Source organism: Corvus moneduloides, chromosome 1, assembly GCF_009650955.1.
Source record: "Corvus moneduloides isolate bCorMon1 chromosome 1, bCorMon1.pri, whole genome shotgun sequence".
Classification (NCBI taxonomy): domain Eukaryota; kingdom Metazoa; phylum Chordata; class Aves; order Passeriformes; family Corvidae; genus Corvus; species Corvus moneduloides.
Window position 1 is genome coordinate 162361174 of NC_045476.1, and position 18956 is coordinate 162380129.

The following is an 18956-nucleotide window of genomic DNA, read 5'->3' on the forward strand; positions in this document are numbered from 1 at the left end:
CCCGAAGCCTGGAAATCCCTCTTTGTGCATAAGCACCTAGACACCACATCCAAACAAGCCATACCAACATAAACAATGAAGATAAACAACCTTTCTTCCCCTGGCAAATGCGTGGCTGTGTCTACATACACATTCACAGAAGAAAACCACTGTTTGCACATTCATAAAAGCCTTTTCTTTCTTTTGGAAATGCCTTTAGTATAACACCAAAGAAAAAGAGGGTAAAGAGAGCATGCCAGTTCTTTGAAATCCAAGAAAGCATTTCCCAGAATTGAGAAGCTGCTCTTGCATCCACTGCAGAACACAGCCTTCAACCCTCTGAGGAAACAGCTGTCTTTAAGGGACTAAATGTGTCCAGAATAAGCAGAAGTCCACAGCCCAAAGTTCTCCTCAAAGCAAAGCCTACATGTAGCCACACTGTTGCTTTGGTGAAAGATATTCTAAGACAAACAGCAAGGAAATCACAGTCTAGCCTTTTAAGGGACTCCTAGAGAAAGCTGAGTTCTGTTCATATGAGCTTAACCACCTGAGTTTTAATGAAAAGTGTTTCCTTCATGACTATAGCCTTCTTCTGTGTGGAAGGCATACAGCTAAATCACTGTTTCTACTCTGCTCTTAGGATGTAATTTTTTTTTCCTCCTTTTCTTTTTTTGACAGGAAAATGCCCTTTCCTCACTGCTGTCAAACACATCCTTTTCATTCACAAAAAGCAAACTGGATTTCGTTAGTTTTCTTTTTTAGAAAGAAAACTCCAACTTTACTTTCCCTGGGTACATTCTATAAAGTCCTCTGACTTTAGCAGCAGAAACACCTTTAATTGGCTCATCTGGAGATTTCAGACAAAGTGTGACTTTGAACACTGGGAATGTACCCCAAATACTGGAAATGTTCCCTAGCTAACGTCCCAGCAGCTGTGCTGACCATGGAGTAGTCCCAAAAGACCTTTTTTCTTTTCTTTTTAATTGCAGAGCTGTCTCAAAGACATTCACCTTTGAATATTCCTTCAGAGCTCCTTGGAAACAAATCCAGCTCCAGACTCCTCCCTCAGGTTGTAATTCAGAAGAACTGGAAGCTCTATGGCAGACGGTCTCCTCCACAAAAGGAGGCATAAAAACCTTACAGGCTATTTTCATCTTAAATTATTCAGCTTGGTCGAAGAGCAGTCATTCCAATGGAATGTAGGCTTGTACTCCAACAAGGGTTTACTGTTTCTAAAATAAATGTCATGGTAATACATCAGTGCTAGACCTTTACTACCTGCACATTCACATTCAACAGTCACTGTCCCAGTTTAACAAAATTACAAAAGGAGGACATTTGTTAAAAGAAGGAAGCTTAACAGCTACCCATCACATTCTTTATCAGGACAGAACAATACAAAAATCCCACTCCTTTTGGAAACATCCATCCAATTAAAAGTACATGTAAAAATTAAAAATTAAAGCAAGCCTCAAGTAACTGCTACTTGCCTGTTCTTTTGATCGTGCTTTTATAAAAAAAGGCATATTCTTGCTTTAAACAATGATACATAACTGTGAACTGAACCCAGCACTGAATTTCTTACAGCAACTGTAAGTTTTGTATCCTTAAAGTCCATAACCACAGGTATTTCTGAGCTGGAAAGAAACAGATTTAATCTCTGCTTTTATTTTCCAGGATTTTACATACTTCTCTGAAAAGATAGCCTCTATTGAAAGTACCACATTAAGAGCCCTGGACATTTATCCACAGGAGAGGTTTGTGAGGTTAAAAACAAACTGAGATAGTTTTTCTCCTCTTGTACCAAGTAATGCACTTTATGAAACAAATGAATCAGATTAGAGATAGCAAACCATTGTACTTAAGCCAGGGAGCAAAAACGTTTCAAGTGGCACTCAAAAAACCTTATTCCACGTAAAATAAATGTATGTGATTGATGATAATGCTTCTGGTTGTTGTTTCTCTGATCTGTCCACTCACCAAATTATCCCTGACCACAGATATGAGCTTACTGAATTGACAAGAAACAGATTTTCTGATCACCACCAATGAAAATCCCTGGATTTCACAGGTCTGTGATCAAGATCACAAGACCTACTCCACTGAGGAATGCTCTTGGGCCTTCCCACAAGCAGCCATGATAGGAAATAAACAGTGGGAAAGGGAGATAAACACTCAAAACTCTTTTTTATTTTAAAATTTCATTTTCTCTTGCGCAAAGGAAACTTAATAGAGGGCAAAAGGAGAAAATAAGTCTCCTTAACTCTGTGACAACTCTCTCCCTCCAGCAGAATCACATCTTTGTAGTGGCATTTGAAGCACTGTTGGAAGGAAGGAGCAGATGGGAACCTGCCTCTACAGCAAGAACCTCACAGCAGAGAACAACCCCACACACCACCTACCACCCTGCAAGATTCTGCTTTTGGAGGATAATTAAAAAACAAGCAAACCACAAAAGCATTTGACACATTAAACTGGGCTTCATTACAGTTTAGATACCACAATACCTCAAAAATTGAAATAAATGCAGAAAAGGTAAAACCTCAGCATTCGAAAGGATCTAAGGTCACAAAGTGTTTTCATGCATATATAACACTTCCACAGAACTCTAACATTACAGACACTTATTCTTTAAAAAGTTACAACCTTTGGGTTTTTCCCATAGATGAACTGAAGAACAATATTGTAAAAATACAAGCAGCAGGTGACCACCAGGAGGGAGAGGATGGACAAATGGACTTTCTGAGGGGAAAAAAGGGACTCTTCAGAGCTCCGTTTTCCCACACTATGGGGAATATTCCTAACAGTATTTTTTTCCCTAAGTGATGTACACATTTATATTTAAACATTTTAAACATGTAAATACACACATCTTACAATTAAACACATTCATTTTTTATTATTTTTTTAAAACATGCAAAATGTTTTTTAATGTCACTTTTATCCCAGCTGTCATTCCTGCCTTGAGGTGTCACACAGGTTGGTACCACTTAAAGCTTCTGAATTTACTCAAAATATACAACAGGTCAATATTCTTTTAAAATAAACCACAAAACTTCTAGTGTTTTTGCCTCCAGATTTTTACCTCCCATTTTTTAAGTTAACAACCTAAAAATGGCACAAGAATGCTAAAAACAGACTTACTCGGACATCTGTAGCATCTCCATGCCGGATAATGCTGGCCCACGTGGTCGGTTCATTGCTGGTTTCAAAGTAGTGGAAAACCTTTAGGACTCGTTCCATGGCCCCCGGGGAACGCTCCATCCCAGTACTGAGGTGAGTCTTTGCACCTGAACTCGGGGTGTGATTTAAGTTTGGGTCAAGGTAAGCTGCTGCCATGGTTTTGCTAGATGCTAGGTATCTGTCATATTCTAGGGAAAGGGAAACAAGAAAGAAATTAATCATAGTTATACGTGAATCTTATTCTGCTTCATACGAGGCATGTACTGGAAAACCATGAAGATTCACTTCCTTTTTGGAAGGCAACTGAAAAAATTACATATCTACAAGAATAAAAACCTACCCAGCTGATTATCAGGGAGACTTCAAAGCCTCCTGGAGCAAGTGACCTGAACTTGAACAACACCATCATTTACAGAATGGTATCTTTCGCAAAACCTCTTCCGTTTGTTTCTCAATGACTTAACCCAGGGTCCCAGAAAAAATGTTCAAGACCAAACACCAGCCTTCAGTTTGAACAGGAGTTCCCATCCCTAAAATCTGCCAAGTCTGGTCTTACAACTCTAAAGAGGCATAAGGAAACCCCGGCACTGAACTGGAGGTTCTCTACTAAGAAGCCACACACCAGCACCAGGGTCTCCTGTTCCAAGGCTAAAACACTGAAAACTTCACTCATTTTATGCTATTTTGGGAACCAGTGGGACACAAAACCATCCAGATCTAAGTTCATTATTCAGTGAGGAACCATTAAGAACACAGCTATCCCTCCTCTCAACAATTCCTGAACAAGTGACTAAGTTTTATCTTCCACCAGCCTGATTTCAAAATCTGGTGGCAAAAGGCACAGATCATGTTATGAAGTCTGCATGTCGAAGGAGAGAGAAGAAAATTGCCTCTTGGCTACTGCTCCTAATTAGTCAGCCACAAGCATATGGCGTCTGCAAAATCAATGCAATCCAAGAGAGAAAGAGCAAAGAGTACCTCTTCCCTGCCTACCAGTCTAGAGCATCATTCCAGTCTGCTGGCTGAAGAGAGCAAAGGACAGCAGGGCTTTGCTCCAGGGCTTGGACAAGTGCACAGAGCTTTCCATACCTCCTCCTCCTCCTCAGAGCGAGCAGCCAGCGGGGAGGCAGTTTTGAAAATGTGGAGAAGCTAAAAATAAATTCAACTCCATCTTTTTGGCATAGTGCTCTGAACGCCTTCCTGGTAGTAAACTGAACGCCTGAGCCCTGGCTTACTTCACTGAGAGGCGCAAGAGAGATCCTTGCTTCCAGCTGAGCTCCCGTAATGCCTGGCTGCCCCTCAGAGCTTCAGCCACCGCCTTGCCACCCGCCACGGTGCTCTGCTGACCTCCCCAAAAACTGGCTCAGGAAACTACCAGGGGGGAAAAAACCCAAAACATAAAAACAGGTGATTTGATTTTCAAGGCTGGCTTAATTTCATACCACGGCTGCCTGAAGCTGCCAAACAGGAAGAGAAGCAGAAGCAGTCGGCAGTCAGGGTGAGCGAGAGCATCTCCCCCCCAGCAGCAGCTGATCATCACACCAGCCACGTCAAAACACACCATGAGCTCAGCTAACAGGAATTAGCACCGGCAATATCAAGGCTTGAAATCTTCAGACTGTAGATAACAACATTTGCAAGGCTAAAACCCGACTGGAAGTCTTAAGCATCTATCTAATTCAGACCCACCAGATAAAGAAGAAACAACAGCCCATCTGGGCAGGATGTCCTTACTTCTTGAATAAATGGTTGGATTGCATTCAACCAACAGAACTGTAAGAACTTAACACCCACGGACAAAAGGCCTGCCCTCAGGGAAGATGGTAAGAGAAGCCAAGGAGACACTTTTCCCAAACTCTCCCTCAGTGTCTGACCCTTGAGGGACTTCCCCCACCTGCCAGAATTTCAGATCTGTGTGAAAATTCAAGAAACCACTACATCTTTATTGTTCCTCTTTTCTGGCCATCAATACAAATGTATTAAGCCAACCTTTCACCCACATTAAAGCCTCTCCTCCTCTTCACCTCTCACGAACAGATATAGATCTGAAAATGCCAGGAGCCCCTCAGCAACTCTTTGACTTCTCCTCACCAAAGGAGCCTGCGAGCTGTTTTCACACAAACATTGACTTTAAAGCTGAAACAGGCACAAAAATCTCCCCTCTGGCAAACTAACACCAAGCCGACAAGACTGTGCAAGCCGCAAACTGCAGGGCTCCTCTCCTGTAAGGTTAAAATAGCCATTGCTAAACCCCAAAGGTCCGCAGGGTGGGGAGTTTCACCAGGACACATTCAGGCAGACAGAGCCCTTCAACAGTCCAACTGCTCGGAATGAAATTGCAGTTTTCAGGCTCAGACAAGGCCACTGACTTTGTGCAGGATGTTCTGCCTCCTTCATAACAACCCACCCTACCTCAAGGTCACTGGTGAAACTGCTGAGCTTTATTTAAAGTTTACATAAGCCAACAGCAGGGAAAAGTGAAGCAAAATGAGTAATCTTTTCATAGAGGACAACCAAAAGCATGCTTGCTTTTCTATTAATTCACTACACTTCATCCACTTAATACACACATTCATAGGTTTTATGTGGCTGAAAAATAGGGAGAAAAGCTACAGGAAAACACCAAACCAAGCATTTAGATGTCTGGCCACAGGCTTAAATATGGACAATCTACATCCCTTGGAAGCAGCAAACAGAAGAGCAATTCAAGACTCCAGTACCTACACACTGAAGTGCTCTTACAAGGTGTAATTTCAATAGGCAGGCAAAACACTATTATAACTTTTCTATATTCATCAAAATGTGGAATTAGACATCAGACTGACAATACTGGGTACGGGGTCAGTTTTCACAAGGTTGTATTTCACAGAGATTTTTAAAACCTCTATTTTTAAGGTTAAACAACCCCCTCCACAAAATTAGAATAGCAGTTTTCCTTCAGAATTTGATCATCGCTGGGTTCCTTGTAACTTCTTTTACAAAGCCCAATGCTTACTTTATGAAACACCAAAATAGCAATAAATCTGATAGCTCCAGGTATAGAAACACATGCCATATCTCCGGTTATGGACCTATTAACATCCCCATTAAAACCAGCCCCTGGGTTTGAGCTTGTAATGTGACTGTAAAACTCTGCCCCAGGCCAAAACTTTGTAAAACACAGCTGCTGTTAAATAACTATTTTACAAGAGCTGCCAGGTTGTTTTACAATACAAAGCAAGCTCAGATAACAACACCACGGTGCTTATTCGGGCTATTCTAAATTCAAACCAGACTGGTGTGTAATGCTGCCATTACACATCTCAGTTCAAATGAGCAGCTTTAGTCCTCTTGGTATTAAACAGACAAGCAGTGTGTGCTGCCATGGGCCAGAAACAAGCGACAGTCAGCTAAAAGAAGGCAGATTTGGATTAGACGTAAATCAGAAATTCTGGACAGGACAACCCAGTCTAGTGGAAGGAGTCCTTGCCCATGGCAGGGAAGTTGGAACTAGATGATCTTCAAGGTCTCTCCCAACCCAAACCATTCCATGATTCTATGACTTAATTCTACTGTATTTTATTGGATATTGTGGTAAAAAAGGCTAATGGTCTAAAGTCAAGCATGGTCAAACTTTGTATGCAAGGCTCTGTGCCAGCATCCCTTTGAGCTTCCAAGGGGAAAGACTATTGCTCTCCCAGTGCTTGCACTTCAGAAAAATCACACGGTATTTCTCAGTAATGTCAAGGATTATTCCAAGTTTGGGGAAGGAGCGAAGCAAGGCAGCCCTGGCCCGGTGATACGGCGCGAGTCTGCTGAGATGCTTCAGTTGCTACCAGACTACAACACAAGATGTATTATTTTTCAGATGGATTTTCTGTACTGTGGTGGGAGATTTAGGCAAGCTGAATCTTTCTAGAAGTCATTCCCTCTCAATGTGACTCCTCCTGACACATCCCCATATTTGCTGAAGTCAGTGTTACGACTTCCAGTAGCACAATCAAAGTTTGAAGTCACGTTTCACTACCAGCTTCAAGTACTCAGAAATTAAATCATTTCCACTAATGAGACAGTCAGAAGTCATTAAAAAATATTTAAATCAATTAACTGCAAATTGGTTAATAAAGTGATAGTAGAGTCATCTCGTAAGGGAAATGGTTTCAACGTAAATAATGTCTTCAACACCAGCAGTTTGATAATACAATAGAAATAATTTTAAAAATATACAACACTCTCTCTTATTTGTGTTGGCTGATGGCCAACAATGCAGCACTAACAAGTTCATGTTACAAGGAACCAAGCTGTAATTATTCACACTGTGACTGCATGTTGTCCTTTGTAGATATCACAAAATCTTATTATTGCTTAACCTCCACATTCTGATCCCCATCTTAGGCTTGAAGGCATTTGACATCTATGAGCTAAAGCCCCTTCCAGGTGGCATTTCTGCAAAGTAACTTGGTCCATCTCAATCCAAACCTATACAAATCCGCAAGAATCCATAAAATCTATTATAAAAGTTAAGAAGGTATAAAAGTACAATGAAAATTCAGAGTTCATTTCGTTCTCTGGTCCTGGTGTAATAATCCTTCTGCAAGACCTAAAATACTTTCAAATATTACAATTATTAAAATAAATAAAAGTCTTTAGATTGCTTGTACCTTTGACAAACAACGCTGCTTTACTGGACAGACTGACTGGAAAGCAGCTTTCCAGAGGACTTGGAGGTCTTGATGGACAACAAGCCAACCATGAGCCAGCAACGTGTCCAGCAAACCACCAGGCTTCTGTGCTTTGTTACCATCAGGCTGAGGTGATTCTTTCCTTTATCCAGCACTGGTGGGATTGATGTACCGAGGGCATCAATGTACTGTACTCTCCAGTACAGTATCAATGTACTGGGCTCTCCAGTACAAGAGAGACAAGGACATAATGGAGAAAGTCCAAAGAAGGACCACAAAGACAATTCAGGAATTTGAGCATCTCTCACACAAGGAGAGGCTCAGAGAGCTGGGATGGCTTGGCCTGGAGAAGAAAAGCTCAGGGGGATCTTCCCGATGTGTATGAATACCAGTAAATATGGAGCCAGAGTGTTCCCAGTGATGCCCAGTGAGGACATGAAGCAATGGCCCTGAAGGGACAAACAGGAATTCCCATTTTAAAAATTAAGAGAAAGTTTTTGCACTACGCAGGTGGCTGAACACTGGAACAGGTTGCCCAGAGGTTGTGGAATCTCCACCTGTGGATATTCAAATCACACCTGGACACAGTCCTGAGCAATCTGCTGTAGCTGACCCTGGTCCGAGCAGAGGCATTGGACAGACCTCCACAGGTGCCTTGCAACCTCTGAAATTTTGTTATTTGGCGATAAAAACTAAATTAAGAATTTATTTCACATTCTAAAACCATAAATTATCCATAATACATCTCACATCAGAGAGTAAACATGTTGTGCATTTCAAACTCAATCCATTTTCACAGCTCATATTAAATCCTGCTGTAACTCACCTTGCCAATATTAACTTGACTATCTCAACCTCACAGACAGGAAAGGCGTTAAATACAATTTTAACTACAGTCCCCATGACAAAGCTTGTATTTTTGGGGCCTGTGTTGAGAGTCAGCACATTGCTGACTTTTGGTATTCCATCACCTGATACAAACACAACCATGCCACAGGAAAGAAGCAGCAAATGCACCAGGTGTGCAACAAGTTCTTTGAACATTTCCTTGATGTCAACATCTTGTTACACATTTAAGGATGAAACTTTGAGAAAACCATTAGGTTTGTGATTTCAAATTAGGGACGAATGTGGAAAGAAAGGAGAAGGGCTATTTTTTTCCTCTTATCATCACTTTAGCCTTCAAAGACATTCAGTAATTTCAGCTATTTCCATAAGACACGTTGGAATGTCCCTGCTTGTTCCCTGCTGAGTTTATTTTTCTCGTACTTTTTCTTTCAGCTAATGCTGATGTTCAAAAGCAGAAGAAAAAAGGAGCAATCCTTTGTTCCACTTTACCCTGCCTTTCAGCTGTGTTCACTGTTTTTGGTTATATTCACTATGACTACATCCAAGAACACATTTATTTATCTTGCTGCCTCTTTTTAATCCTCTCCTGGTCACTGCTTTCTCCCCACTCCTCCAGATATATGCATTTTCAAGTGTAACAGTTGTAGCCAAAAGCATTTATCAAGGCTCTCAGGTCAAAGTATAAAGCCAGACACATTAAAACAATTTTAAAATCAAGTTCTTAGTATCTACTTTAGCCTAAATCGTCTCAGTAAGTACTTCACTATATCAGTATGAAATGGAAAAACAGTACCGGCAATTCCATTTTTTTCCCCCTCAGGGAATATTGCTGAACAGTTACTAAATCTATGTCTCAATACAGTTCAAAGATAATACAGACCAAAGTCAAAACAAGTTTAGCAATACAAATTGCCAATATGGGAACATTTATTTCAATTATAACAATGTTTTAGTAGATTAAATGTTCAGGGGACCATGAAGGAGGAATTCAGAGACAGAGTGAACTACCAGACCCACATGAAGTGAAGCAATATGGCAATCCTGGGCTTGTAAATGTAAGACGAGTGTAACTCACTAAAAATCAATAGTTAATAAAAATATAAATAAATAAGTATATCACCTAAATTAAATGAAACAAGGGCATATTCCCTGTACAGCTGCTATGGACAAAGGCTGCTTAAGAACTTGGAGAGGATTTTGCTGAGTGCCAGAGAAGCAGTAGCTGATACTTGCGTAGCTGCACCTTGGGATGAAGTGACTGAGAAAGTTTCAGGGGACTGAAATAGTTTAACCAATGGTTAAACTACTGTCCTGTCCAGCAGCAATTTTTCAAATGTCCCAAGATGTCTTGTACTTGTCCACCCTGCATTCAAAACACCACCCATCCTTTTCACTAAAAATCCAAAGGATTAAGTCCTAATGTACCTTTAAACACCCAGTTTAACCCAATTTTATTGTAACATTACATAATCTGTGCTACCAGCAATTCCCTTTGGAGTTGACACCATTTTCTATTTTTAATATTAAAAAATTAAATAGTGAGGAAACATCAGTTATGTTGGGAATACAAGAAAATCAATGTCTGTACAAGCTTTAATTAGAACACAGTATCCAGTTAGATACTTGTCTAATTTCTCAACAGCACTCTGAACTTTCACTGTGGTCCCTTGGCACCACTGAAATTCAAATAAACACTAATCTCCCCTTCAATTTTCTGTTGCTTGCTTCTAGCAAGCTCTAGAGAGTTAGAGGGGTGCAGTTTTCTTTCTAAAGTCACCACAGAAATGAGCAAGTAACAACTGTGCAATTTTAAAATAAAGATTAAAATTAATTTCTGTATATTTTGAAGCTGCACTGTTTATTGGCAGCAGCCCTTCCTATGAACATTGAAATGAGACTGAAGTAAGCTGTATGAATTCAAATAATCTTTCCTAACACTCCTTACTGAAATACTGCTCCAAGGAGAGCCCACATAGCCCAAGCTCTTCTTCTAAACAGCTTTAGAAGCAAATACAAGCAGGAAGAGTTTGTCTTTCTAAAATATTAAAAACTAATGAGAATTGGTGATGATACAAGTGTGCCTCTGCAATGAAAAACTAGAAGTGCCTGAAGCTGCTGAGGAGAGCAGTGAAGTACCCTGGCTATGCACTATCAAGGCTTGACACATTTGGCTTTGGCCACCATTTGATTTTACCCTGGCTTTCCTAGTTTTGTATTACTGAATGACACCATCCCAGTCTATAATTCAAAATGTTCCAACTATCTTTTAATTTTTAACCCTCTTAAATAATTTTAACCATCAGATAAAAGGCAGTTAAGTGCTCAAGAGGGACAGCATGACAACAGCCTGGCTGCTTTGTTGCATGACAATGGCCTATTACAAAATTCAATGACCTGTAGGAAGTTTTCCTTAGGCCTATTCTGGGCTCAGGTGTTTTCCAAAGCCAGTAACTACAACCTCTGGCACACAGGTAGAAATGAAGAATAAAGTGATTCTTTACTCTGTACTCTACCTAAGTCAAGCTAGAAGCAGATAAACATACATTGTATGGACCATTTCAAGATTTTTATTAAGAATAACAACGAAAACCAACAAAACATAATAAAGCCTTAAAAAAACAATTTAAAACACTTCATCACTCCAAACAGATCATCAGGGCCCTCTTCAGACTTCTGGAGTCAGCACCAATGATTCCATACCGCCTTGTATCAGAACAGGATTTATGAATTCCCTACCAGGGCTTTCATCCCAGGTGGATGCTCCTGACGTGCTGCGTAGGGCTGAATCTAACCCCAGGACTCACCACCTCACTGCAGCTGGAACTCTCCCTTGGACATGGTCCCTTGTCCCCACACTCTCCCCACAAAAATAGGGACTTCTGTACTGTGCACTGCATGTCTAATGGGAAAGGCATTCACTAGTTTTGCTCTTTTTAATCCCAATGAAGTTGTGAGGTTTCTTGTGGAGTTTTCCAGTGAATGCTTCATTAAGTCTCTGAATTGAACCATCAACACTGAAAAGCTCTAAAAATTGGCATCATCCAAGAAAACACCCTTGTCCTCCACCCAAAGCATTTTTCAGTCTTTTACCTTCAATCTACTAACACAGGGCTACTGAACCTTCCTTGAGTTTAGAGTGATTAAAGCATGTTTAATATACTACAGGTCCTGAAGTTCAACATTTACACTGCACTGAGAAATAAGGAATTCACAATTTTAAGGGAAAGCTCTCACTTAAATGAGATGATTACAATATAAAGTGGATTCACTGTGTGTTTTGGGGGTTTCCTCAACATGCAGTAAACAGAGACAGGAGTCAGACAACAGCTTACCGAAGAAGTGATGTTAGAAAACGTATTTTCTTTTATTTTCTAGAACAATCTGCAACATGTATGTTGCATCGGCTAAAAATTTTGCTTTGCCTGAGACACAAACCATCAGAAAGGTTAAAACTTCTGAGCTGAATAAGGTAACAGCTGCAATTACACCATTCTACTTCCGAGTCACTACTTCCTGAAGTTTTTAAACCAGGGGAAGAAAGCCATTCCAACTTGTATTAACCAGTCAAAACACAATTACTTTAGGGCTTCCTTCAAGAAAGTTCTATGAAAGTAAAATTTAATATTTAAAAGGATAAAATATTGATCTGTGATAAAAAAATTAATTGGAACCTGGAAGAGGTGGGTTCAATCCCTACAGTAAGTTTCAGTACAATTAAGCTTCATCCGTTTTGCCACTTCCAATTGTGGAAGGAATTATGCAGGAACTCCACAAGAATAATCAATCATGGTACATGTGGCACTATTTTCATCTCCTCTCCAACCTCCCCTGACAGGAGACATCCTGGGTCAAAACCTCATCATGCTTTGCAACACACAAGCCATAAATACAACCCAGCCTGTGCCAAAACCAGCGTCAGCCTCTTCCATTAAAGCAACTTGTTTGGGTCATTCCATCTAGTCCATCTCATTCCACCTGAGATAACCCTGAGATATTTATTCATTAGTGGCAGTTATATAATTTCAAACAACAGGAAATGGGGTCAGAAATATCAGAAATACCCAATTCAACTGTTACAGCTTTCAAAAACAGGAGTAAAATCGAGTCTTGGAGGGTTCTGTGACAGCCCATCTGCGGGGAATCAGCACAGACACCAGCACAGACCTACCAGTACTGAGGTCCCAAACCACTGGGGTGTGCAGCATGTACCCTTATCATGGGAGGGTATCAAAGGAGACAGGGGGTGACTGGTTGAACATCTTCATGGATGAGAAATTCAAGCAAACCTGAAGACATCAAGTCAGCAGGTTTCACTGCCCCCATAAGAATTTACTGCACCTTTTTAGAATATATTTGATCATGGACAGGCATTAAGGAGCTCAATAAGATGCAACTTACTTCATAGTGCATTTTTCTTCTATTCAATTATTTCCCTGGAAACAATAAATCAATTCCCACCATCACAGTGATGAAATATGCAATTTGTGTGCTACAATCTCACCATTTGCAGAAACAGCAGGTGGTAATAAATTAAGTCGGTGTTATACAAACAAGACACCTCCGTAAGCCAACACAGCTATCAATCCATCTTCTTTCAAGTCTCTATTAGAACATACAGGAATATTAGTTGGGGAGGGGGATGCACTTAAACACATGCAGTTTTAAAATGCTGAATTGACTTGGCCTGAGAATACAATCCAAAAGGATCTGGCAATTAAAACACCTTTGCACATGAGCTTCAGGAAGCAGTTTTTACACCTTTGCAATCTGTGCTCTTAATGTGCTTGAATTTATTTTAAAATAAATACTTCATAGTAGCTAGAGAGAAAAAAGAAGAACAATCTCTTTCAGCAAGGACTATGTGGCCTTTAATATGTATAAAAGTATTTCTGCACAAAACCTGGATGTTGTTGAGGCAATACACCTTCCACGCTACAAACATGCAGCAAGTATTTCACAGGTCAGAGGGACCTAGAATCACTCAAATTCCTACACAAACAACAGTAGCTAGCATTAGGAAAAACTGTACAAACAGATGAAACTATTTAAAGTATTCCAACCAAAGAATACAGTATTTCATCACATTACTAATTTTAGCCTGAAATAGGGTCTTTGGGATCTTTGTGACTTGGAAAAGGTTCTGTCAGTGCTTACTAGAGGCAAGGGGTGGGTGTTTAGTATCTTCAGCATCACACAACCCCTTGCCAATAGACAATTATGGATTAAGTTTTTTCTATTTTAGCCTCAAGGTGCAACAGAAAAGTCAATGGAATTTCCAGAACATCTTGTGCACTGTCCAAAAGTCTAGAAAAGTGCAACTAAAATAATGAAGGGGCAGAGCAGGAGCCTTGTGAAGGGAACCTAAAAAAGGCAGGACTCCAGACAAGAGCTTGATCAGTATTTACAAAATCCACATGGATGGATAAACTGATATTAAAAGATTCTCTAAAAGTCTCTAATGCAGTGGATACTGAAGAAACATAAGGACAGACTGCAGTCTTGCTCACACAGTCTCCTGAGAGAGTCACAAGTAGGAGATGCTGTCCAAGAGACTGGATCACTGATGGGATAAATTTTTTACATTAAGAACATCCATAAAAGCTTAACTTTTTGCTTCTGTTGTTGAAGCTGAAATACAGAATCCTGGAATGGTTTGGGTTGGAAGGGACCTTCAAGATTATCCAGTTCCACCCCCCTGCCATGGAACCTTCTACTAGACCAGGTTGCTCCAAGCCCCATCCAGCCTGGCCTTGAACACTTCCAGGGATGGGACACTCATAACCTCTCTGGGCAACCTGTGCCAGGGCCTCACCACCCTCACAGTAAAGAATTTCTTCCTAATACCTAATCTAAAGTGCCTGTCCTTCATCTTAAGGTGATTCCCCCGAGTTCTGTCACTCCAGGCTCTTGTCCCAAGTCCCTCTCCACCTCTCTTGGAGCTCCTTTAGGCAATGCAAGGGGCTCCTAAGTCTCTTTGGAACCTTTTCTTCTCCAGGCTGGACATTCCCAACTCTCCCAGCCTGGCTCCATAGCCAAGGTGCTCCAGCCCCATGATCAACTTAGTGGCCTCCTCTGGACTTGTTCCAAAGGTCAAATATAACCCTTAGGGCTTCCAAAAAGTTCAGATGAAAATACAGATACACCAGCTTTGGCAGCTTTCTCATAGACTACATTCATCAAGTCAATAGCTGCCAGTGCAAGATGATGATTTCCAGGCTTGGAAAAGCCTGACATCGAGTCAGAAAACTAAAAGAAGTCAAGTAACATTTTTATTATAGAAAAAATCAGAAAAATAAACAACCCTATAAAAAAAGCCCATCTGTGAACACATCCAAAAACCTACACTGTATATTCTAATCCTTAAAAGGATTCATATAAGTATGTTTAAAAAAGCCCTAAGAAAATTAAAGATGTCCCATCACTCATGCAATATTTTCCAAGTTTTTAAAAAAATATAAAATATTCTCTTGCACACAGTTTAAGTTCTCATGTATAGTTTGATGTCCAAATACCAATAAAGGAATTTGTCTGGTTTCTCAGACATGCCTCAGTAAGAAGTTACAAAACTGATATATGATTATTTCTGAAGAGTGTATTTGTACAGAGGTTTGAGCTAATTTTTTAAAGGCAAGTAAGTTGTCACCACAGGCTGCTTCACCAACTTAGTAATTTGTCCTTGCTGCTGCCAAAGCTGCAGAACTTGCTACCCTTTTCCTCCCTGCCAAGGGTTTCTTCATCCACTTTTCCCATCCATGGAGCCCTTGCTTCCCTCTGAGTCCTCCTGCTGTTGCTTAAATGATTTTTGAGTTGCTTTTACACATTAAGACAGAATAAATCAGTCCAGGCTTCTTTTTTTCTGGTTTTGGTGGGGGTTCACAGTCCAAAACCGATGTATCTGAGCCTCAAATATTAAACTATTAAATAACATTTACTGATTTTCAATACCTGCTCAAGAGGGAGGTGAAGAGGAGAGACAAAGGGGGGGGGGGGGGCAGAGAACAGGTATGAGAGGAGAGAAACTATTCCACTGCAATAATTAAAGAAAGGCAAAAATAATTTGGTTAAAATCCCAGTACTGAAAATTTGAATGTCATTTTCAACTTCAAACTTCTTTTTTTCCTCTTTATTTAAAGACATGTATCAACTATTATCTGGTACCCAGACAAGTTTGCCCAACTAAATGAACAGATGTCAATAAAAAAACCCAAGAATCTTTAACACAGGCAGAAGTTGATGGAATTCTCCAGGAACAGAATAGACAAGTAAGGCTTGTTTGCATCTGATACAAGGAACCTGATGAACACCTGTAATTTGCACCAAAATCAACGAAACAGCTGATCACTGACTATCATAGCACCATCTACAGGTGCCAGGCATTGGAATTTAAAGAGGTGATAGTAACTTTTAACAGGTAATGCGGCGTTTCTTTTTGGCCAGAGACCATTAGAACACATGCTGGAACAAGTAACTACAATGAAGTGTAAAGGAAAAGGTTAATTTGAGCTATGCCTGGCGCAGTTAACGGCAGCATAAGCACAACTAACCTCTAATTATTTCCCATTATTTTGCAAATATCGAAGTATGGTCTTTAAAGACGCTCAGCATTTGTCAGAAACATGATTTCATTACATTTTAATCAGCTGCAGAATATTTCACTGAGCAAGTGAGTTTCATGGCTGACAGGAATTCGACGAGAAAAGCTCACTTAAAACACAGACATGTTCTTCTGTCAAAGACAACACCACTCAGAGGAAAATCAGACATTAAGAGTTAATATGATTTGCTCCGAAGAAATGAGCTGCAAATGATTTTCACACTCCAGAAGGAAATTAGTTTTCCCACTTTGAGAGGTGAACAGAAGAATCCTTTACTAATACAAAGAAGGGTACAGAGCAGCATACTTGATGAGACTTCATGGTTTACTCTACCCCTTCAGGCAAAATAAATATATATTTTTTTAAATTTAAATAAAGATCAAGACCCTAAACAAACACCCCCAAGCCACTACATTCCACTTGCTGCAATGCTACGCATTTAAAAAGTTTTAAGAAAGAGCAAATTCTGATTCATTAATGGGCAACACTAATTCCTCATTTAAGATGTCAGAGACAGAAAACATCCCTGTTCCACCCTTCTTAGTGGAAAAAGTATTTTTCACAGCAAGAACTTGAGCTGCATAGACTGTGACACTTCGAGCAGAAGTGAGATAGGCACAGAAAGGGTGATGCCTTAAGAAATAAAACCCCTCCAGGACCAGATCCGGACAGTTTCTCCACTGCAGAAGGGGCAGCACAGCCCACCCCCATTTCCCCATTCATTTTAACGATCCTCTACCACGCTCAAGGTCAGAAAGCTCCATTTCTTTCAAGAATTCTTCATTAGATTTGAGATTTCTGCACCCAACTAGAACTGCGGAAGACTTTTCTCAACACCAATCCATGCTCAATTTTTTTTTTAATTTTTTTTTTTTTTTAACTAGACAACTCAAGATTAATCATTGTTTTAATTAATTAAAAGAAACTCAAACCATGAAGATTTTGGAGACTTAGACAACAATACCAAAACTAAATGCAACCCTGGTTCAGTTTCTATTTACTTCACTTTTATGATACACAAAGTAATTTATGAAAAACATCTCTTATCCATCTTCCCTTGTCTACTGCAATTCAGTCATTGTAATAGCATTTAAAAGGACAGGACCTGAAAAAATTTAAACTATTTTACTGGTGTGTCTGTCTTCATTGTTAAGTTTTGTCACCTGCAAAATCTGATATTCAAAAGAACAACCTAAAATCAGAGTTGTTGCTTTTATAAACGGCACAAATGTCCAGAAAAAAAATGCTACTTTTGTCGTCATTTTCCAGATGCAAGACATAAATTTAAAATTGGATTTGTTCTTTCATAGTCTAATTTAAAAAAGACAATATATTGCTGTACAGCATATATTAAACTTACAGATTGATCTTGATGTTTTAAAAGGCACTTAGCAAAGGTGTATACCAATATAAGGTATTTACAGAGAAATTATTTTGGATGGAATTTGTCAATTCTTATAGGACATCTTGCAGGAGAAGCTTAAATTCCTTGTTTGTTTGTTTCAATGCAACAAAATTAAGATTAAAGAGAGATAACAAATTATGCTGGGACTATGCCTATGAACATGTTGTTTTGACAGAAATCTCTGAACTTATAAATCAAGTTATTATAACATTTATATAATCTTCTCTTACATGCTAAACAAAACAGTTCACAGTCATAAAACAAACAGCACCTCTGTGGCCTGAAAGGAAGGAGAAAAAAAGAAACACACAAAGAAGTAATAATTAAAGCAAAAAATAATAGTCCATCTAAAAATTCAGTGCCAAATTACACTGTACCCCCAATGTCAAAGAAAACACAGGCCATAATTAACAAATCAACAACCTAAAGTGTTCAAGGTCCACCTTTCTTCTTCAGTAGGGCCTTAATTCTGCAAAGCAATGCCCATCCTTATGGATTCCCAGCAGGTTGGAATACACAAGTGTGTTAATGGATGGGTGTCCAGTGCTGGAATACCTGAGTGCACATGGATGAGGAAGGAGGAAGCATTCAGCACCTGAAAGGACCCGGCCCTATAAAAACTGCCCAGTCAGTCACAAAGGACACATTTTATGAGCAACTTTATTGCAGTGCAGGAGGCTGTCCTTGTGAGCAGACAAGGGCACAGCTCACGTCCTGCCTACTGCCTGATCTGAGAAATACTTTTCCTAGTTGAGAAAAGAAGTCGACCAGCACATTTTTATTTCCATTTACAAGGAAACTGGAGCAACGTTAATAATGTGAGTTCAGAATGGATATACAGAGCAAGGAAAGTCCTAATAAGAGAAGGAAAAATATTCACGAGTTTTATGGTAATAACCTACAAAAAGTTATAGATTAACTACTGCTTTGTATGATTATTCTAGGGCTGAAGAATCAAGAGTACCATGGATGGAAACAAAACTGAAATTCATGATAATGCCCACATTAGGGAAAGAGAATGGTTCCCACTTCCCAATATGTAACATTATTCCAAAAAATTGCAACCTCTTGTTTATGTTGCTACCACTGAACAGGAAAATACTGATGGGATCGAGGCATCAGTGACTGATTCATAAAATAAAATTATTATTCTTGGCAGACACGAAAAACCATTTCAAGTTGAGGTTTGGTGTTCTCCATCTTGTTTTGATGACTCCAAATACTGTGCTCATAACTACACTTCCCTGAACTTCCCAATACCATGCTAAGGAAAGGCAGAAGATT

The 18956-nt window shown here is 39.7% G+C and overlaps 1 protein-coding gene across 12 annotated transcripts in view; it reads right to left on the bottom strand.

Annotated features, from left to right (window-relative positions):
- The window catches only part of PTK2 (protein tyrosine kinase 2), a 193975-nt gene that overhangs the window by 106058 nt on the left and 68961 nt on the right, over window positions 1-18956 (bottom strand). For all 12 annotated transcript variants that reach the window (XM_032134352.1, XM_032134343.1, XM_032134285.1 and 9 more), the window contains one exon: window positions 3124-3350. In XM_032134352.1, coding sequence (XP_031990243.1) covers window positions 3124-3318 — 195 coding nt within the window. In that variant the 5' untranslated portion in view covers window positions 3319-3350. The remainder of the gene's footprint in view (window positions 1-3123; window positions 3351-18956) is intronic.